Source organism: Coturnix japonica, chromosome 7 (genome assembly GCF_054131305.1).
Source record: "Coturnix japonica strain WE chromosome 7, WE-NBRP24, whole genome shotgun sequence".
Lineage (NCBI taxonomy): Eukaryota > Metazoa > Chordata > Aves > Galliformes > Phasianidae > Coturnix > Coturnix japonica.
In genome coordinates, this window is record NC_140669.1 from 2,328,902 (window position 1) to 2,351,141 (window position 22,240).

At 44.4% G+C, this 22,240-nt stretch overlaps 1 protein-coding gene across 1 annotated transcript in view; it reads left to right on the forward strand.

Annotated features, from left to right (window-relative positions):
* The first annotated feature begins 9,136 nt into the window (after positions 1–9,136).
* EPC2 (enhancer of polycomb 2) overlaps positions 9,137–22,240 on the forward strand; it is a 38,451-nt gene continuing 25,347 nt past the window's right edge. Inside the window, exons 1-2 of the mRNA XM_015869267.3 lie at positions 9,137–9,566; positions 21,556–21,715. Of these exons, the coding sequence (XP_015724753.2) occupies positions 9,414–9,566; positions 21,556–21,715 (313 nt within the window). The 5' untranslated portion in view covers positions 9,137–9,413. The remainder of the gene's footprint in view (positions 9,567–21,555; positions 21,716–22,240) is intronic.

Consider the following 22,240-nt stretch of genomic DNA (forward strand, 5'->3'; position numbering starts at 1 on the left):
TTAATACGCTCTAGGTGACACAAGGGCACTGTTTTATTAATAATCCTTTGAGTTGGTCAACTTGATACCTGAAATTAGAGTGAAAGTCATGTATATGAAACTCATCAGCACACAGAATAATCAAGGTTGAACAAGTTAAGGAATACAAATATTGCTGCGGGACACCCAAAGCCCCATTCTCTGCAGGGAAAATGGTGTTCATAGAAACTCCTGGTGGTCAGGAGCTTGGAGAGCTGGGCACATAATGCTGATTATTTCAGCACTGCTTCAGCTTAAATTCCTATCACACGCTAACCACACATATCACTGAAGCAAAGTAAGACAGAAAATAAATAGGAAAATCTTAAAACAGAGGTACGAGCTCCCTTCATGGTTCGCTCTTTGAGGAGAAGATATGTTGTGGGTTTTTCTTGTTTCAGCACTTACGGCAGTAAGTGTATGCAACTAATATGTAAGCAGAGCTTTTTGGATAGGTAGAGCAGACCTGCATTCATAGACTGTGGAGGGTTTCCTCATCACTGGTACACACTGCTCACTGACAGGCAAACCTGAGTTGTACGTTCAGTTTCAGCTCACAGGTATCATTCCATTACAAGGCAACAGATACTTCTGAGTTAAACACAACATCTTCTGATGGCTCAGCAAGTCCATCTGCATCTTGGATGCTGAGTGGCATCTACCTCAGTAACTGCAAAATACTTGAGCCACACCTGACAATGTGAAATTGCTGAATGTTTGTAAAAAAGGGAATTAGATAAAAATTAGAGGAATCCTTCAGAACCAAACCAATAATTAATTTTTCTGTCTTTCTGCTTCAGATTTGTCATATAAGAAAAATGACTATTTTTTAACTTTACTTGCTGGTTTCTTATGTGTATCTTCTGTCTCACAAATTGCTCTCATGCACATCCTTTCTAAAACTACTGTCTGTTAAAAATCTAATGAGGCCTAGGGGAGCATTTGGTTAAAAATAGATTAAAAGAATCTTTTCAAGCTTAGGTAAGATATTATCAGCAATTTGGGGAGGAAAACAGCATTTTGGGCAGGAAAACTTAAGATTTTGCATGTCAGGAGTATCAGAAAGTTTGATACCAAATCTAAACCTGGGACTTCAAGAGAAGCTCACAATTCCTGAGCAAATGCTGAATGCTTGGGAGAAACTGGAAAGGGTAAATTTGGGCTTCTTAAAGATCTGTACTAAAACTCCAGTATTGTCGTTTATTTCATTCAATACATTTCTGAATTTCTCCTTTGTTTCTATGAATGATTAGTGACACCATTCACATCAGTACTGAACTAGACACTGTTTTGTCTTACAAGATTTTTCCTACACTTGGTGTAGCCAGGAACTCTTGGTGTCCTGATATTTAATCTCATAGACATTATTCAGGATGCCAGGGTTAGAAATTCCCTATAATCCCTATAATCAAGTGCTGCATATCGCACTATTACTAAAGCCTTCGTGGTAAGGCTCAGTAGCACACAGCAAACCTTGCCAAAAGCTTTCTTGCGTTACATCACCGTGCCTCATGGTTGGGTAACACAGAAAGTGAAATGCCTGCAACTCATTTTCTAGTACTGTTGAACAATGCCTGTCTCTTCAGATATTGTTCCACATGATATGACTTACCTTTTCTGTTCTTTTCTTATTTTCAGCTATTTTCAGCTGCTCCCATTCCTCTGCATACCAGCTCTCCTGACCTGCTGGTTGCCATGTATGCATCACTAGCATTTCCTTTAAAACAAAAGAAATTACTTATGAAGATAAACACCTCTTCCTACCAATCATTATTCTATGTACACTGAAGAGCTGACAATAGGAACAGCTTACTTAAAAGACTCAGTAGAATAGCTTGCAGTCCTCCCTCTTCACCAATGACCTGTGCTGGAACCAAGATCCTTGCAGTGCCCTCATCCCACTGGAAGGGGTGTTTAGGTGCAAGCACTTTCCTCATCCATCTGAAATGAGGTAGCACTGAGCTATCAAAGGTTTCACCATCTCAGCTTGCAGTTATCTAACAGGAATAAAGGTACAGCAGCACACACATCCTTCCACATGTCCACGCTTGCTGTGGCCGCTGTGTAAGCACTGCTGAGACTCATCATAGTGAATGCAGGCACAGAGAAGTGCTCTGCCCATGAGCTGCCTTAGCAGACCCTGAGGTGACCCTGAGCACCCCTGGTGATTCCATTCACCCTCAGTGAGATGGTCTTACTGCACCTCTCCAGCAGAGAGATAAATATATGAATATATATACTAAACAATTTTTCTTCAGGGTTTTTCATTCCTATTTGACTACATATTTTTATGGTAGTTGCACATATGTTGCCTTGAGCTATCAGTAAATTGCATTTGCAGTTTTCCACAGCTTTCATATGCAACTCAAACACGAAGGCATCACCTTACCCTACTGACTTTCATGTCCTCCTGCCCTGTCTACTCTATGCCACACCAATAATTCAGTTCCTCTTTTAACCCTTTAATACCTTTCCATCTTAATGAAGCTTAGTTTTGCAGACAGGTGCTGTTATGTCTGTACACCAAACCCAAGTTCAGGACATGAGGAGAAGGCTCTACACATCCAGCTTCAGGAATATGTAATCAGACACAGCTGTATGAAGCTCAAATCAGTGTGAAACAAAAGCTTCCAGGGGTGTGACTGGGATTACTCACAGTGAGACACAAGTACTGAACATCCAGAAATGCCTTTTATAATTGAACTAATGTCTCTCTTTACCCCTGCCTGCTCCTGGCTCTCCATCATTTGAGTTCACATCCTTAAAGTGGTGTCTTCCCAAGGCAGGCTTTGGGATGCGCCACACCACCCACCTCAAAGGGAAACATGCTCTTCACTCTTTCAAAAAGGGTTTGACTGGGATCTAAAAAAAAACCAAGTGGAAAGAAGCTGAATGTGTAAGAAAGCAAACTTTGCAAACTTGTCCCACCTTTCCAGGGAATAATACTGTACCAGATCCATGTCTGCATTATAAGAGCCTTCTGCATGTTTAAAAAAGCCCTTTGCAAGGAACTACAGAAACTTGAAGCTTGGATACACTTCTACATCTGTATGTTCACTGCATAAATGACAAGAGAAGACTAAAAACTTATGTTATCGGGAATTTATGCACAGAGAATACAGTACAAACTGCACCGCCTCTGCACTATTCATTGTCAATGTGACACTTTCCTTTTCCTTTTCACTTTTCTTGGAACCAAGCTAATATTTCTGTCTCTAGAATAAAAGCAATGGTGTTGAGAGACACTTGTTTTTCTCTTGCCTCTGATGAGCTCTACACATGAAAGATGCCTTTCCCACTCTGCTGCTTCAGATCAGGCTGAACCAAATCCTATCAGCCCCAGAACTGGGTGGGCAGGAAAAATGCTGCCGTTTTTATCAGCGTGACAAATGACTTTATCTGGACTACTGTTCCAGAAAGCAGCGCTTGCTGTGATGTTATAGGGAAGCACGCAGCTTTTAGAGTATTTCTGTTCTGCGTATTTCCTGGTTTCTTACTTCTACTGGTGCATGCACATGTGTTTTTAGAAAGCAGCTCCACTTCTAACCTTAAGGTAAAATTCAGCAGAACAAGGAAGGTTTTAGAAGGAAAGGGAGCACCCCACGCTGCCGGGGCAGTTTTTCACAGGTTCCACTTTAGGAAAATTCCTGCACCGTTCTGGGCTCTGAATTAAAATCCCACAGTTTTCATGTTCTGTGATTCTTGTTTTTCTGGCAGGCCTAACAATGCCACAGAAGTGGCAGAATGTGCGGGATTTTGTGACTTTGTTAACACAAGCTGAGGAGCTCCTCAGAACGCAATGATTCTGCAGAAGATACCAAACAGATCTTGCATTTGCCTTGCAAGCTGTGAGACACTGGGATAAGTTTGTGTATGTCTGTAAACACGATGTTTCATGTTTCCCTCTGCTCGATGTTTCTGGGTGGCATAGTAAATATCCCTTTGTAAGGCCTACTGTTACTTTCAAAACCTTAGCGGCAGGAATACAATACTCATTACGTACCAATTACAACAGTGATTTCCTCGTTCCAGGCATAACCACTGGTTTCCTCTTTACCAGTCGCTGCACTGCAAGGCTGCCTTGTTCCTGGTGGTAAAACAAGCTGCACTGAGTCACACACAGCACGTGCCTTGCAGCAGCGAAAGCTGCGCTGCACAGAGACCAGGAAGAGAGCAGCTCCACCAGTCCCGCACCTCATCTGGTTCTGCTTAGTGCCAAAGGCTTCTTGTTTTGTTTGCTTTTGTTGTGTTGAGGGGAAGGGAGAAACAACAGGAGAGAGCAGTTGTGTCCTGAGAGAAATAAGGATCCATGCTGGGATTTCCTCATATGCCACGAGAGGTTTGGTATTTCATGCTATTTATCTCCTGCTCACTTTCATATTTTGTGGTTAACGACACAGATAAAGCTGTTCCATCCAAGCCACAAGGCAGCCTGCCCACCTGGCTGTGAGCACCTGAGCCAGGGGACTGAGGGAAACATGTCACATCTTCACTGCTGTATGCACAAGATGACACCATGCCATGTTGGTGCTGCTGCTCTGGAATCTCCCCTACACCCTGGTGTGTTGAACACCAAAGCAGACACCACTTCACTCACTGTTCATCTTTTTCAATGTTAAACATTGTCAAATCCAAGCTGGATGTGGCTCTGGGCAGCCTGGGCTGCTGGTTGGTGACCCTGCGCACAGCAGGGGGTTGAAACAAGATGAACATTGTGGCCCTTTTCAACCCAGGCCATTCTCTGATTCTATGATTCAAATATGTTCAAATCAGTGGTGATTTCTGACATTTCAATACACGTATCCTATTTGAGTTATGAAGATCCTTATTTCATACACCTTGGTGGCAACATTTTAGAACACCACTTTATTACTAAATGCAGCAGTTTTGTTGTATATTCACTCTTAGATTCCTGTGTTTCTGAGCTGTGTTAAAGGTGGATGATGGTTTTGCTTGATGCTCTGCATATCCTCCATGCAAATGCCACGCGACAGAGATGGATACAGGCATGTAAGCATGAAGAACAAATCTCAGCTGATGCAGTAAACGTTAATGTCTTTACAAGCACCTAAGAACGGCCTCTCTTAAAATGGAACTTCTCGCAAGGTTGATAGCTGTTGGGTAAACTTGTTCTATGAAGGCTATGTCATCTAAGAAAGCAGGGTATCATTTGGCTGTAGGCTTCTATGGAGGATAATTCTAAGACAAATACATTTGGTTTCATAATCGTACGGCTGTTAACTTGTTGAATTGGGTCATAAAGGACAACAATCTCAGTAGAGTACATTTCTCTTTCGACTAAGGATCCACAATGGGATTACAATAAGAAACAACTCCCCAGGATTCTTTAATGAATCAGTGACCTCTCTGAATACCTTTACTAATCTTCAGACAGAAAGTCTACTTTTCTTTTACATCTATTTCTTGACAAGGACATTTTTACTATAAAACTCCTAAATGAGGAGCTTCCTGCTGCTTTCTAGCTCAAGAATCTCTCATCATTTTACCTTCCTGCTGCAATGTTGGGAATCAGCTATTTTCATAGCTTCCCTTTTACTTTGTATTTTATGGTGCCTGTTGTTGGGATCAAGATTTTAACTTAATTTTCTAATTTGTGTTCAGCTCTTTAAGTGTCCCAAGAAGCCATTCCATACCAGATTTCACATTTTGGCTGATAGGTTTTGGTGATTTTAAAGAGGAAAATGCGCAGGGAGCCAGTTCCTTAAAGCCTTTGAATAATTTGAAATAGAAATGGTTTGGAACAGCTGATACATTGAACTCCGAACATTAGCCACTAAGAATGCTTAGTAGCTACTTTGATCAAGCTCTTTTTCCTGACAAAACTCCCTTTGAAATGAATAGGACAGAGGTTTCTTTCACTTCAATAGGGTTTCTCAGACCTAGGGAGAAAGGAGGACTTCATAACCTTTAAAAAGATTCCCCTAGTCCATTCATATATCTCCTGGAAAGCACAGCACTTTCTCTTGTGCTGAAGTTACTAAGCCAGCCTCCTGGCTACTTTTAGGTTCCCTTCCAGTGAAGCTTTACTTAAACATGAGATCAAAATACTCTGTAATGAGGCTGCTGCTACCAAGGCAGAAATCCTGAATGTACAATAGCTGTATGAGTGAAAGATTTGTTAATGGGATCGTCGGCATCACTTTCACAGTCATTTCTTCACATCCTCATGCAGTGAATATCTGGAATGCTGCAGAACATAATTTTCTGTACACTTTGAGTCTTGGGGATTATTTTTATGTATTTACAGTCAAGTGTTTTGCATCCTAATACTCTCATTATCTTTCAACACTTCAGTCATTTCTGCAAGGAACTGCTCCATGCCTTTGCAGAGGCCATTAAGCACTGCCGGTTAGCTGTGTTTCTATACAGTCCACACATTTCTTTAAAAACATCTGGTACTTAGAAGGAAACAACATATAAAACAAATAACCACTACATGCTCATGACATCATATTTCAGTAATACACACTGACGATTCCTCATGTCAGCATAATATTGGCATCAAAAGTTTTGCTTTTGCTTGGTGTGAGACTAACGAACTGAGATGTACATTCCAACAATGAGAAGGAGCAGAAAACACCTGCAAATAAACTACACCAGATACTACGATTCTTCAGGCAGCTACACTGTGAGCAAGCATTCCTGGGGCTAAATGTTATGCAGGTGTCTACAATTCATTGTCACGATTCAACTACTTAATTGTGAAATGTTGTTTTTTGGGGTTCTTTTTCACCAATGCAAGTCATCTAGAGGTCATGTATTGCTCATCATATTTTGTTGCTTAAATTAATCAGAAAAACCGTAATATTTCACAGGATGAGGAGGTCTAAGGATATACAGAAAGGATGTTTGGTGCTGGCTTAAAGCTAAGCTGCACAAAGTATTAATGTAAGTAGAAACTTTAGTTCTGGTCATGTTCAGATAGATGCAATGGCTTTTTGTACTACATGAAAAAACTCCAGCACACTGCAGGGCAAAATTCTAAAAGAATTGCATTGTTTGTGGAAATAAAATAATGGGATGAGTTCAGAGCTAAGAGCCACCTTAAGGGTAAATGCGCTGCATTTCTTTTGCTGTTGTTGTTTAAGCAGGGGAAAAGAACAAAACACGCAGAAAAAGGAAAGTCCTTGTCTTTTAACTTCTCCAAGAAGTATTGCAGGAGGAACTGCCTGTTCCACACAGCAGAATTAACCTTTTCAAACACGTTATCTCTACAGCAGGGCTGTAAGAGGACCCATAGAATACAGAAAACCCATGAACCGTGAGCTGAAAATGTATTTCCTTTTCTTAAAGTGGAATCCATCCCCCTTTTACACTTTGTCAGCTATGTAGGGGAAGTTCACATTTGAGTGTTGGGGTTGGAACTACATGATCCTTGAGGTCCCTTCCAACCCGGGTCATTCTGTGATTCTGTGAGTGCAGTTTTAACTACCTGTTCTAAACTTGTGAAGCTGGGACCTGGCAGGTGAGGTCGAATTCAGTTCATCCTTTACATTAAACACCCAGTTTAGCAGCTGATAATTAAAACAATTTCAGACAGTTGACTGGTGTGGGCATAGTCACAGTGTTTTCATCCTTTAATTAAGTCATCATCAAAATGCTAACCCAGCTTCTGAGCTTCCGAGAGCTACAGAGCTCTCTTTGCTACCACCTTCATTCCTATGGAACAGTTCATACTGCCATCCTTATGACAGCTTTCAGTTTCTCAGATGCAGCTGTTGGGCTCTGATTGTTCCAAAGGAGACACACAAGAAGTGCTGTTCCAGCCCAGGATTAATTTCACTTACAATCTCCTGATTGTTGCTGCACAGTAAGACTGAGAAACTAAAGCTGTTGCACAAGTGCGTTGCAATTACTCTTTGGAAAATGGCAACCATCTGCTTCTACCAACCACTTGTGAATATCTTTCCTGATAACAAACCAACTTTGAGGGTTAGAAGTTTGGCTGCTTCCTGTAACTACTGAGCTAAAAACTACACCAATTTGAAACATTCATGTAAAGAGGAGCATTGCTGAATGCGTCTCACACACAATTTGGGCTACTACAAGCAAGACTGGTATTTAGCTCTGAACTGCTTTACGATGTGCTTCTGTGTAAAAGGGTGTTAGTTCCAATGCAAGGCAAGAATTGTCTATGAACACAAACATTTTTTAGAGCAGAAGGGCATGAGTGAATGCACTACTCCGGATCTACAGACAACACAAAACAAGAAACACAGTACTTTGCAGCATGTGGAACTTCAGCCTCTCTTCAAGATGAAATCCACATAAAGGGTAATACAGGAAATCCTTGAAGAAGTCATTTTGAATGGGTATGAGTTATTTCTAACGTGTTTGTTTGTAATATTAATTGGAGCGTATGGCTTTTACCCCTTCTCCTTATGCACAGCACGTGCCTCCAATTGAAGCCGTGTGTAAATAAACCAGTGTGCAGCGGTGCCTTATAGATTTGTTGGCATTCAGAAGCGATTTAGACACGTGTTTTAATCCCTAAGTAAGAGGAGGGTACACGCTCAGGTTCACTGACAGCAGCTTTTGCTAAGACAGATCCTGACAAGTGTCACTCAATCACTGCTCTGACCCTGAGCAACCACAGCCTGGGCAGCAGCAGCTCGGCAGTTTTCTTATGTTAAAACTGAAACAAAACACCTTTAAAGGTAAAATCAGGCACCTGTACAACTCCCTGCGGGCTTCTCCTGTGGAGCAGAGCTGCTGCCGGGCACGGGGAGTGAATGACTGACTGACTGACTGACTGACTGACTGACTGACTGACTGACTGACTGACTGACTGACTGACTAAGTAACTGACTGACTAACTAACTAACTGACTGACTGACTGACTTAACTAACTAACTGACTGACTGACTGACTGACTCTCTTCCCGCCCCCTCAGCGCTACTCCTCCGGTTCGAGCGTCCAGCCGGCAATGCACGCTCTGAGGAGCGGATCCCCCTGTCTGCCGACCCCCATAGAACTACCTCACCCACCGCCCTCCATCCCGCTCCATGTCCCTCAGCCCCGCCCCTGGCTGCGCGCGCAGCGCACCCTCCTCCTCCTCCCGCCTCCCTCCCTCCGTTCCGTCCCCCCCCGCTCCGGGTTCTCGCGGTGGCTGCCGGGATCGCTGGCCGCTTTGGTTAATGTCCGCCATGTTTGCCATGGCGCAGGGAGCGGATCGAGCGAGCCCGGCGCGGATCTAGGGCTGCGGGGCGTGCGCTGTGAGCTACGGGCGGCCCCGCGGAGAGCTGTTCCGGGGCGGCGGGACCCTCCATGGTGGTGCGGGCCGGGTGCGGGAGCGGCTGGGAGGCGGCGGCGCGGCCGCACTGAGGGCCCCCCCCGCCCGCCCGGCCCCGGGGTGTTATTGTGAGGGGGAGACAATGAGCAAACTCTCCTTCCGAGCCCGGGCGCTAGACGCCGCCAAACCGCTGCCCATCTACCGCGGCAAGGACATGCCCGACCTCAACGACTGCGTCTCCATCAACCGGGCTGTGCCGCAGATGCCCACGGGGATGGAGAAAGAGGAGGAATCGGTAAGGGAGCCGCGCAGGGGGGGCACCATTGTTTATCAGACCCCCCCCCCCCCCCTCCCCTCACGGGAAATAGGCCATCGGCATTCACCAAGCGCACTACGCACGCTCCCCACCGCGGCGCTGCACGGCTTGGACGGGGCCCTGCGCAAAGAGCGCAGCGTAAACTGCTGTCCGACGCCGTAAGCGGGCCCTGCTCCGCCATCTTCTTTGCGTCCCGACTCGCGAGTGTTTTGATTAGCGGGGGGGAGGCCTTTACGTTAGCGTAAGGAGGAGGAAGGCGTAAGGCGCGTCTGTGAATGAGCGGGCGGGCGCAGCCGGCGTAGCGTGCTAAGGCCGCTAACCTTGGGGCGGGCTGCGGCTCGGGCAGCGCTGTGACAGGCGGCGGCGTGATCGGAGAGCAGCAGAGCGGGGCTGGGGGGCAGCACAGCGGGGCTGGGGGGCAGCATAGCGGGGCTGGGGGGCAGCACAGCGGGGCTGGCGGTTCGGGTTGCCCGGCTTGAGCCTCCGGTGTTTGAAATGACTCCGTTGTTTTGGTAAACGCTGCTTGGAATAAACTTGTTTGCGCTTCAGCTGACGGGTTGCCGAAGTGATGGTGAAGTTCAGGCTGGTGCTCGTGTATGGATTTTTAGCTTTGGGTGATTCTGAAGTTTTTGTCTCTTTTCTGTAAGGAAACTTGTGCTAAATCCTACCGGGCTGTAAGAATGGGAGTTATGGAAGATTGAGGTGGGATGTCAGGGGGAAATTCTTTACTATAAGAGTGGTGAGGTGCTGGCACAGCTGCCCAGAGAGGCTGTGGATGCCCCGTCCATCCCTGGAGGTGTTCAAGGCCAGGTTGAATGGGGCCCTGGGCAGCCTGGGCTGGTATCAGTGTGGATGTTGGTGGCCCTGCCTGTGGTAGAGGGGCTGGAGCTTCACGATCCTTGAGATCCCTTCCAACCCAGCCATGCTGTGATTCTGTGTGCCCTGCAGTGTGGCTGTACAGGGTATGTTCTGCAGGAGGCTCGATGTGAAGCAGTCAGAGAAGCAGCAAGGAGGTGCAGAGTGAGACACGTTATCAGGGCACAGCGTTCATCTGTGCTACTGATGGAGAGTTTGGGGTACTGCTGTGTGCTGACAGCTCTGTTTGTGGGGTGGGTCTCAGCCCAGTGCCCCACAAGCGGTTTTAAATGTAGATTTCTGTGACAGTGGCACGTAAGGCTTTTCTGGGTATAGATGGCTGTAGTTAAATATATATGAATATACATATTATATGAATAAATATATATGAATTCACTCCAGCCAGCTCTTTTTATTGGTTTTTTTTGTTTGGTTTTTTTTTTCATAGCAAATGTTGCTGTTATTCACAGGGACTTCTGTGGGGAGGGAGCTGCTCACCTGTTCATTTCTGATATCTCCACTACTCAGGGGTCTCAGGGAATGGTTTGAAACTGAGACAGGGGAGGTTTAGGTTGAATCTTAGGAATTTTTTCCCCCAGAGGGTGGTGACGCACTGTTCACAGGTTGCCCAAGGAGGCTGTGGATGCCCCATCCCTGCAGGCATTCAAGGCCAGGCTGGATGTGGCTCTGGGCAGCCTGGGCTGCTGGTTGGTGACCCTGCACACAGCAGGGGGTTGAAATGAGATGAGTTTCGTGGTCATTTTCAACCGAGGCCATTGTGATTATTTGTTTGTATGCTCAGCCCTCTGCTGGGGTTACAGCTGTTGGGGTGGCTGCTGTTCACTCACACACACATACAGCTCAGTGGTCCCAGAGCCAAGGGGTGACTTCCAGTACTGACTGAACTGGCTATAACCATATTTACCCATTTCCAAGACTTAAAACTGCTTGATGCATCTGCCTCGTACCTTACAGCCTCGTTTCTCTAGTAGAGGTGTACGATTTGCTTTGCTCATGATTGAGTTTTTTGCATCGAAAGACACGAACCAGAGTGCTTTTTTTTTTTTGTGTGTGTGATTTCATTCTTATTATCTTTCAAGTAGTACTATTATTTGCTACGTCAGCCTGAAGTTAGTGGTGATTCATTGTTATCACTCATTTCTAATACTACTTCTGAAATTATTTGGACGAGGAATTAAAGCGGTGCCGAGTCCCTGTGGTTCAGGCAGGGTGTTGGAGCTCACCGCTGGTTGTCACATCTGGTGTGTGGGGTGTGAGCATCTTCATTGGACTTTTGTTTTGATCTGATCTTGATGAAAATTCCTGAGTTATTTCCATCTAAGTATCTTAAAGATTTACATGTGCTCAAAGCGTTTCACAAATCAGCTGCTCTTCTCGCTCACACGGAGGTTCCTGCTGTGAAGGGATTAGGCTTCTGGTATGTTGTATGTTTATGTTAGTGAGTGTTTATCATTTATCCTGAATTAAACCCGAGTAGGAAAGCGTGTGGGTTTTCTAATCTCCTGTAAGAGGGAGCTCATAATTAAACAAAAGTAGGAAGCTGTCCTCGTGTGAGTTTCAGAAACGGAGTGTGAGCGTTTTGTGGTGTTTTTCTGCTGCTGAGTAAGAACCGTATCTCACCAATAGAGAGAGTAGAGAAGTCCTCGTGTTGTTTGTTACTGCCCAGCTATCTGTTTGGTGATTGAATACACGGTAACAAAGAGCACTCTAACATCAGAAGAACCTTTCTTAATGAGACACGCATTCAGCCCCAGGTCTCTCAGAAGTGAATTTAACTTTGCTGGAGTTGTTTGGAAGTGGTGGCAGTTGATAAGAGCGATGATGGTGGTAATTTAAAGTAACACGATTGCCTGGTCACAGGTGCCTGAGTGCTCACCTGGAAATTCAGGTGTGAACATTGTTCCCTGCATCTGGGTTTGATGCTGCATGGCAGAGCTGAGGGTGTCTGTGGGGAGGAAGTGCATGAAAGGCAAAGTAAGGACGTGGCTTCAGGTTATTAAAATGCTGACCATGTGGATGAGAAGTGAATTTCATGCTCAGTCCCTGTGTGATCGCTGCAGGATGCTCTTTTACTGTTCATACACTTAAAGCTCAATTTTGACTATTTTTAAAGGCTGGGAATAGTAAATCTGAATTATTATTATTTTTTCCTTGCTTTCTCCTCTGTTCATATTCTTTCTATCCCTTTGTTAACTCAGTCCCTGTTGTAGCACTGGAAACTGGAGTTCATCAGCTGGCTTGCAGGGCATCCTGGAGCTCATAGTGCTGCAGAAGCAGCGCACTCCTCTGAAGGCAGAACACGTTCATTTTACTCAAGTCGTGACAAACAAGAAGTATCCTTCTTGTTTGGATACTTCTGCTGATATAGAGTAGCACGGTGAACATTTCTGCTGATACAATGAATAGAACGAGTTCAATCAGAAGCACTTGAAAATATGTGCATATAGGCCAGAAGGGATCGTTAATTTTATGGCTGCGCTTGCTTTTTAAAGCACAAAAAAAAAGGAAGTTGTGCACCCATCCTGTATTTGCATTTCAGTTTGTGTATCCTTATGCCAAAGGAGGTCTCCTGATTTCTGTTTAGTAGATGAATTTATAGTCACTTCATGATATTCCTGTAAAGGGCCTTCATGCCGTGTATGTGAACATAAACACGTGGATGTTAGTTGCAGGCTTCAGGAAGGCTCTGCTTTTGGCCTTCCTGGCTGTTGTTGAAATATTTCATGTTTTACAGGTTGTCCTTTTTTCTGTTCCCTGTATTTATAAGGAGATGAATGAGGTCATGCCGATAGTTACTTGTAACAAATAAGAGCAGGTGGTTTTGTTTGGTACCCTCCTGTTCCCTGAAGTTGTGCTGCCTCTTGTCTTCTGCAATGAAATCAGAGAGTTTGGAGGTGTGCACAACAGTGTCTTTGCTCTTGCTGTTGTTTTCTGGTGGTGCTCCAGGTGCTTTGACATGGTTACTGGGAAGGGTGCTTCTTTTACAGCTGAGTTTGTGTATGGAAGTGCTGCAGGTGATTGCTTTCAAAGCATAAATAATTTTAGCTGTCACTTAGCAGATTTATACTGAACTGTGTGTATTAACCTGTGGGTGCCTTAAACAGCTTCAGTTTGTCAGGGGGAGGTCGGGTTCTGTTGCTTGCTATGCTGTCAGCCTCTTGGGCTTCTAGGAAGATGCCTCAAGAAAAGCAAGTAATGAGGTGATGAGCAGAAGTCATTACCTGGTGCTATCTGAAACTCACAGGCTTGAAGAGCACTAGGAAACTAGGTGAATAAGTACATTAATGGACATTACACGAGGAAAGTAGACAACTTAGATTGGAATAACTAATTCAATTTATATTCTCCACAATTAAACTTGTGAAATCGTGATATCCTGACTGCATATTGTCTCTGCCTTCCCATTGCATCTAGAGGAGAGCTTTGCAGTCTGTTTGCTCTTCTATTGAAGTGTTCAGTCTTTCATTATAAATCTTCTTGCTCATATTTGAGTGGAGATGCTAGCAGTTCTAGCTGCTGGGAGATTGCATCTCCCCACAAAGCAAAGACAGCAGAGTTCCTTGGGGAAGGGAGAAATGGCTTTGTGTGGTTCACACCAGAGGCTGATGTGCAGGTGGGGCCACGTTACTCCCAGTGTAAGTTAACTTCTCAGTTTGAGTTCAGCACCTTAATGTGTTTACTGATTTAACTATTTACTTGTGTATATTTGGGGGCTGATGGGATTAGCAGGGTGTTTGGTGGTAGGTAGCGTAACACCGTGTTCTAATCCTTATAGGTTTTCTTGTTTTAAGTTCTGTTCTCCTTGTAAGGCTTTCCCATCTTCAGGTCTTACATGTTTCTCCCTTACTGAAGCCCATTGAATCAAACAGTGCTATTCCTTGCAAGTGCATTTTCCAGCTCAGTTTCCCAGCCCTTATTTCAGTTTTCAGCTGTCATCTTCTGTCCCTGCCTCCTGTTCTTTTACCCGCAAAATACTCCTGTGGCCAACAGAAGCTTCCTTTCACTCTGTGACTTCTACTTTTTAATGACCTATTTGGTAATTTCTGCCTTAGTGCTCTGCAGGTTGGGTTTTGTTAACTGTGGCTGGGAATGAAAATCCCAGCTGATGGGCTCGGAGCCCAAATGAGCAGTCAGCTCCCTGGTGACCTGTTGAACTCAGCTTTGCCTTTGCTCTGGGTGTAATTATGTGGCTGAAGGTAAACAATACAAAGATTTGCCCTTAAAACTCATCATCAGTTTATTAGTGCTTATCACATTAACACCTATCAGCTAGCCGGTGACAACTGCTTCAAGTATAAGCTTAGTCTGTGACAAATGTCAAGTCATTTATCTTTGTGTGCTTTCAAGATACAGCTGAGCCTGCAGCCAGTAGGTGCCCTGCATCTCCCTGCTGCCTGGTGTTTGCTTTACTGCTTCCTCTGGCTTCTCTGAGAGTTGAGCCCCATCCTGCTGCCTAGCTGTCAAAAAGTGAGTGTTATATGCTCTTAGGGGAAGCAGTGGGAGCAGGTGGGGTAGCAGGCTTGGGTGCAGAGGAGCATGAGACTGCTTTCCTGAGATTAAATGGGTTCAGCCTTATCTTAGCACTTAATTTAGATGAAGTTGCATTTTGGCTGCGGGGCACAGTCCTTAATGCCAGTCCAAAAAATGTGCCTGAACTCATTTGGGTGTCAGACTGGGAGCAGTGGGATCTCGAGAGCTGGCAGTTCACACTGCAGCTTTACACAGGGCTCTCCCTTGCAGGTAGGGCTCAGGGTGTCCCGCATGCTCAGGAGGAGGCTTTGCAGTTGAGACTGTGCTCTGTAACATCTCTAATGCAGGTAGGGGTATTTTTCCCCTTTCTTTTAGCTTAAGGGAAAGAAATACTTGGGGCAGCTGCAGAGGTGGTGTGATTTTGTGTTGCTACTTCTAGGCAAAATTCAGCAGTAGTCAGCTCTGTGCAATTTCCGTGTCAATTGACATTAGTTGAGATGTCCTGTTTGAATAATTCAAATCAACAAGCATGAAATCTGCTTGTATTAATCTTGTTTTTAATTATTTTTTTCACAAGAGATCATTCTGATGGCTGCTAAACATTCAGGAGGTTATTTGGAATTTATTTTGCCAACCAAACTACTACACCGTGCTTTGGGTTTACTACTGCTTTGCCTTGGCATCTTCATCACATTCAAACTTAACCATTTCTAGAGATAAGTGCTCCCATGCTTACATAAACAAGATAGCAGTTACACCTTAGGTGTCATGAACGCTATTATTAGTGCACATCAATTGCAGAACTGATATTTGTGTAAAAAGGGGAAGAAATCAAAACTCGATTATTGCACTTAAAGGAAGTGAGAAATGGAAGAAAAGCCCCAACAACCTTTTTCTTTCGTTTTTTCTTTCTCTGTTGTGCTCCACGCCTCCCCAGTTCACCTACTTCAGTAATGGTTTTCTTTGTCAGTTCTTACATCTGTGTCTTCTGAAATCCCAAGGAGCCAGGGCCTGCATGGTGTGCATTGGGAGGCTGCCCTCCCCTTTGTTACATGTCAGTTCCCTGACACTTCTTATCACTGAAGGATTGTTCCCTTCCTTTTATCTCATCACACCCCCTGTGACACAGAGTCAGCATATTTCTAAGTGTTTTCTGCCCCTTTTCCCTGGTTGGTTTCTGTTGTTACATTTTAATTTGTCATTTGGTTATCAGTGTTCTCCCATTCCTGTTGCTGAGGCTCACACTTCTTGTCTGCCAAACCACCTTGAATTGCACAACAAAGGCGATCTATACTGGAAGCATCCTGGTGATGGTTCATCTGTAATAGGAATTTATTTCTGGGAGAGAAGTAATACAAGTTAGAAAACTAAACAGTGAGTAAGCAACTACTTGAGTGCGGAAATGGGATCTGAAATGGTCCAGGTAATTGCATCTCTGAAGAGGGTAAAATTGCTGGGCTCCTTTGGTACCCAAGCTCGTAGTAGCTTCATTGCTAGGACAGTAAGCTCTCTGACACAAGGAACTGTTGTATTTTTTAATGCACGTCTCTCAGGTAAGCAGCAGTAAACATTCCTCTCTCTTGATCTCCAGCTTGAGAACGAGTTAAGGGGAAGACTCATTGTGGAATCTCAGTCTTCTAAAATAGTATTGCAGGATAATCTCATTAAGAAGTTAAGGATATTGTGTGTAGGTGTACACCTCTGCATCTCTGCTTGTCACACTGGGGCAATCAAGTAACTCTTGCGGAAGCGGCTTTCAAGAAAATAACAGTAATTCCTTGGATGCGATTTGCTTGCAGTTTTTTTTCTCTTCAATGTTATACCTGGTATGTGCTGAGTGATACAAACGTATCACAAGCTGCTAAGTGGATACATTTACTGGATGTTAAACTGTAACAGTTCTTTCTGAAAGGGATGCGCTGGCACCTGGAAACAAAGTGCTCCTTTTTTTCCCCCTCTTTCCTTCCTCTCTTTTCTCTTTTTCCCTTCTTCATTCCTAAAGCTAAAGCTAAATAATAACAATCTTACCAAATCTTACCCAGCATAGGGAGTTCTGTGAATCTGTGGGGTGAAGTCACGCAGTGTGGTTCACGTTGCTGCCCTCCTGCATTGAGCTATGTGTAGCAGCAGCACACTAGCAGCATGTTTGTTTTTCTCTTTCCTACAGTCATAATTTGGCAGTGAGGAAGGCAGAGTGGCATGGGGAGTGGGAAATGAGTCCTGTGAAAGGAGGAGGGGGGAAGTTTGCTTTGGATAATCACTACCTGGCTGGCAGAGAACTTGAGAAGTAGTTTGGTGAGGCCTTCCTGCATGCAGGGAACATCACACTGTCTTCTGCTGGCTTTTTAAAGCCGCTTTCCACAGCCAGCCAGAAGCCCTGCATGGAAACTGGGGGAGGAGTTCTGGTCCTATAAAGCACCCTGCCTTGGGTACAGGGTTTGGATGTAGCATGCAAGCTCTGGTCTGCCCAGTTCTCCATACTGGTCCGTAACAGAGAGAACCTTTTGATAGATCCGTGACCTGAGGAGACAGTGCAGGCAACGGAATGGATTCTGTTGGATCGTGGTCAAAAAAAAGACCCCAAACAACTTGATATGCTAATTCACTACAATACTTGCTTTCCAAAATCAATTAGAAATGAAGCTGTGAGTTTCTCTAAGATACCCATTGCTGTCTCAAGGGTGAAAATCACTGTGGTGTTTTCCTGCTGTACATGTGACTGCTTCAGGTAACTGTTTTCCTTCCTGGGGCAGAGGAAGGACAAGGAAAGGAAAAAAAAGCTCTGTAGGCACTCTGTATTTTTTGGGTGTCAACCTGCCCCTCAGTGCTGAGCAGTAAAGGAGGCAGTGCCTGTTCCTGAGGCAGGGCTGTCACTTTGGTTAGCATAGCCTTTGAGCTTCAGATTGCTCTTCTTCAGGTGCTGTTTTCAGATGTCTCTGAAACTTGTTGTTGGAACTGTGGTTAGGACTTTGCAAGGCCGGCCTGCTGATCTCATACCAAAACTTCTGCTTCGGAATGTGTACATTAAATGTAAAAATGCCAACTAATAGCAATTCCTGATTTGAATCTAGTGTTGGGCAAATCAACTAGCTGGACTGTGGTGAGGTTTTCTCATGCTTCTTTTGTTTGTTTCAATTCCTTTTTTGGTTGGAGGTAGAAGGGAAGGTGGCTCTATGTTAGCAGAGAAGGAGCCCATTCAGAGTAGGTGAAGCTGTTAACAAATTCACTTTCCTTTGCCATCGTGCTTACAGTTGCAATGGACTGCTATAAAGTCCAAGCCATTTGTCTTAAAAGAATCAATGTTAACAACTAGGCTGGGGTGTGGGTTTTTTTCCTCTGATGTCCTGGTAACATTGCTGCAAATGTTTCTTTCCTAAAGTCAGCTGCCTTCAAAACAGCTCAGGTGAGTGTGTGACATTCACACCTGCTTACTTTTGTATCTACCCCGTAGGTAGGGATGAAGAAGAGACCAGGTGTATTCAGTAAGTCCTGAAGTTGTTTCTCCGAGGGAGCTGTGTCCAGTAAGGAGCTGCTTTGTGCACTTTCATAACGAAGACAAAGGTCAGCTTTTCAGTGTTAGGATGGTGTTTAACCACAGGGATATCCAGAAAATTAGTGCTTGCCCAGAATATTAGAGCATTTATTTAAAGTACAAGGAAACTATTTCAGGGAGAGTGCTGTGGGAGGCAGTTGTGTGAACTTAAAGGATAAAGGAAAAAGCAAACTGCTGCTTCAACTTGCAGCAGTAGAATAAAAGGGATGTTTCTGTTGGTAAATACTCTTTTCAATGGGAAAAATTGTGTCTGGTGTTGGTTCTTTCATCTATAATGTAATAAAAATGATTACAGAGCTCCAGCATGCTGTTGTCTGTGTGGCTGATGGGCAGTAAAGGTACCTGTGTGGTTAATGTCAATGGAGACAGGGGTCTTGTGCTTGGAGAACAATTGTGTTTTAACTGTGTGTTAAACACAGGGGTGTTTCTAGTTCTGTTGCTTTGGTGCCCAGAAAAACAGCCTGAAGCATGCAGAGCTTTTAGTTAGGTGAATAAGAAGGGTTTGGTTTTCAAAGAAAATAATGGTTAGTGACTCTCTGACAGATGTTCCCTTTAATCCCTATGGCAGATTGTTGTGCGTTTCTCTCATGCTCACTCAGTGTGTGTGAGAGCCTGGCATCTCCCCTGCTGCAGAACCAGGTACAGGTGGAGAAATACTGTGTGTCTTTCAAGAGAATAAGAGAAGAGGGAAGGAGAATGCACTGTGCGCTGGTTGCTAAATGCATTGTTAGACCTTGAAAGCTGGCTTTGGGTTGAGTCAAGCCATTTAATTAGACTCATTTATTTATAGATCTTCAGGGTGTGTTTGAACAGAACAGTTTCTGGGGCTGGAATTTGTATTTTCTTTAAGTTCGTGTTCAGTAGAAAGTTAGTTCATTTCTAATTGCAAAAATGATATACTCTCCCCATTTCTTTGGAAGCTCTACGGATTGAGTGACAGTAGCGCTTCCAGAGCTCTTTGTTTGAAGGCTGTGTCATGCTTAAAGACATTGTATAGCTAAGTGAACACTGACACCTATTTTCAGCCTTTCCTTGGGAACTCCCTGAACACCTACCAGCAGTGTTATGGAAACTGAGAATGGAATTACTCATCTGTGCAGTTCAGTGGGCCATGGAGCAGCGCGCAGAGCCTCAGCGTGCTTTGAGTTTTGGTTGCTGTGTGCCCTCCTTTCCTGCTTTCCATGGAAGTGAATCCTTATTTACTCATCTACTCGTTCATTACCAGAGGCAGCAGTTGCACAGGCAGCCTCTGTGTGCCCTTCCTGCCAGCACTGAGCTGTGCGGTTAGCAGGCAACTCCAGGGATGCCCACAGAAAACAGCTCAGTAATGAAACAAATTTGGTTTCAGCTGAATTACCTGCTCAGCACTGTGAGGCTTTCCCAGACAGCTTTGTGGTGGAATGACGGATTTATTCAGCGTGTTTTAACTCCAGCACATCACACCAGATATGTGATCACACTCTGCTCTTAATTCTAATAGCGCTCACTTGGGAGCCTGATGGTTTGATTTAATGTTGCTTCATCTGCTACTGGAGATTCCCAGAGCTGCTCTTCCAGTCACTGATTTGTTATATTCTAATTTCCCAGAAATTGCATTATTTTCATTTCTGCAATGTTTTAATATTGAAGAGGCCGTAATTCATTGTAAAAACCATTGACATATTTATAAGGATAGGCTTTTGTTCAGTGCTCTTTTTGTAAATAATGCTCTGTTGAATTCAAGAGGAAGAAGTTCTGTTCTCGAGAGGGTTTCCCAGATGTGGTGCAGATCCTGCACTTAAATTGCTGAGGCTTGGGCTGCTCTGCTGGGGATGTGCCCCATCTGTGGGGCAGGGCAGTCCCTGGAGCTGCTGGTGGGGTGGGTACCCCCAGGGAACCAAAAAGAAAGCATCAAAGGCTTAACTGCTGTTTATGAGGATGGACAGTGATGGGACAAGGGGAAATGGTTTTAAGCTGAGACAGGGGGGGTTTAGGTTGGGTCTTAGGAGGAAGTTTTTCCCCCAGAGGGTGGTGATGCGCTGTTCACAGGTTGCCCAAGGAGGCTGTGGATGCCCCATCCCTGCAGGCATTCAAGGCCAGGCTGGATGTGGCTCTGGGCAGCCTGGGCTGCTGGTTGGTGACCCTGCACACAGCAGGGGGTTGGAGCTGGATGAGCACTGTGGGCCTTTGCAACACAGGCCATGCTGTGATTCTGTGCTTATTCTAGCAGCTGGCTGCGTGGGAATGGCTGGGGACCTGAAGCCCCTGCAGGAGGCACAGCATGGTTGTGTAGGTTGGGGAGAGGTGAGCTTTAGAGCGGATTTCCAGGTCGATTTTCTGCTGCCACTCTTTCTCTCACATTCTGGGAGTTGCAGGTGAGAGCACTGCTGTGGAGAAAGAAACTTGTGGGCTCCTGGCTCCTTGAGAGAATGGTCACTAAGCTGTGAGGCTGCAGCTTGCAATGATTCCGTGGCAGTTCAGTCTTCTGTCCTGTGAGAGTGAAATGAAATGGTATCTGTTCAGGGAGTCTATGCTTTTAAGTGTTATACAGTGAGGACGCTTCATCACTTAACTGTCTGAACTTCTGAAGAAACAAGCTGGTAGGAGCTACTGGGGAAACAGGAATGAGGAAATTAGCTATTCTTTTGATTTGAAACTGCTTGTATTAACGCTTTAGAGGACTTGATGTGTATGCAAACTGGTCTTACATATATTTTCTTTATGGTAGCTTTTAATGAGTTAGGAAATCAGAGCTGGTATAAACCAAACGAGGACGTTTTGTGTGGTTGGAGGGATGTTTTCACAGTCTGGTAGAAGGTATATGTGCTTTGTCAGAGCAGTTATCAGCTTGCAGCTACGTTCAGAGGAGCTCAAAGATCTGTTAGGAACCTCATGGCTCCTGAGTGATGGAGAACCCATTTCTTGTCACTAACCTGGAAGCAAACATCCTGCTGTCCTCTAAAATACCTGACTTATCTGGAATTGTGTACAAACCCAGGAAAACAGTATGAGAATAAAAACAGTATGAGAATAGGATGATTGTCTTTGTGAATACTTCTGTAATTAAACTCTTCACTTTCTGTCTTGCAGGAACATCACTTGCAACGGGCTATCTCAGCACAACAAGTTTTCAGAGAAAAGAAAGAGAGCATGGTTATCCCAGTTCCTGAAGCAGAGAGCAATGTGAACTATTACAATCGTTTGTATAAAGGAGAATTTAAGCAACCAAAGCAGTTCATTCACATTCAACGTAAGTTAGTGAATATTGGTTTTGTGGTTTTTTTTCCCTTTAATTAAGTAATCTTCAAACAAGCTCAGCGACAGTGTTGCTGCGGTATTCAGAAACTGAGAGAACTCAAATCCAGGGGGGATCTGTGTATGTAAATTCCAGTTTATCTTGTAAATTTCTGGGAGAATTTAAGGATAAAGGTGAGGTTTCTTCTGTGTGTTTGTGAGCTCTGTGAGATTTGTGTGTTGATGTGTGGTAACTGGCAAGCCTTGTCTTCTGTCAATCCAAAAATTGATTCAAAACCCTTTAATTCAGAAGTTTAGTATAAATGGAAATGAAATAAATAGAGGAGGTTTTATAAGGCAATCAGCCCTGATTCTACTGGCTGCAACAAAGTTCTGGAGGGTTCATTTTCAGTTAGGGTAGCAGTGATTGTCAGGCTATTTGCTGTAGCATTTGAATCTTTTCCACTGCTGTGTGTAGTAGGAGTTATTTTGTGTTTTCCTCTTATTTTGCTGAAGCTCTTTCTGTAGGGAACTGGGTCTC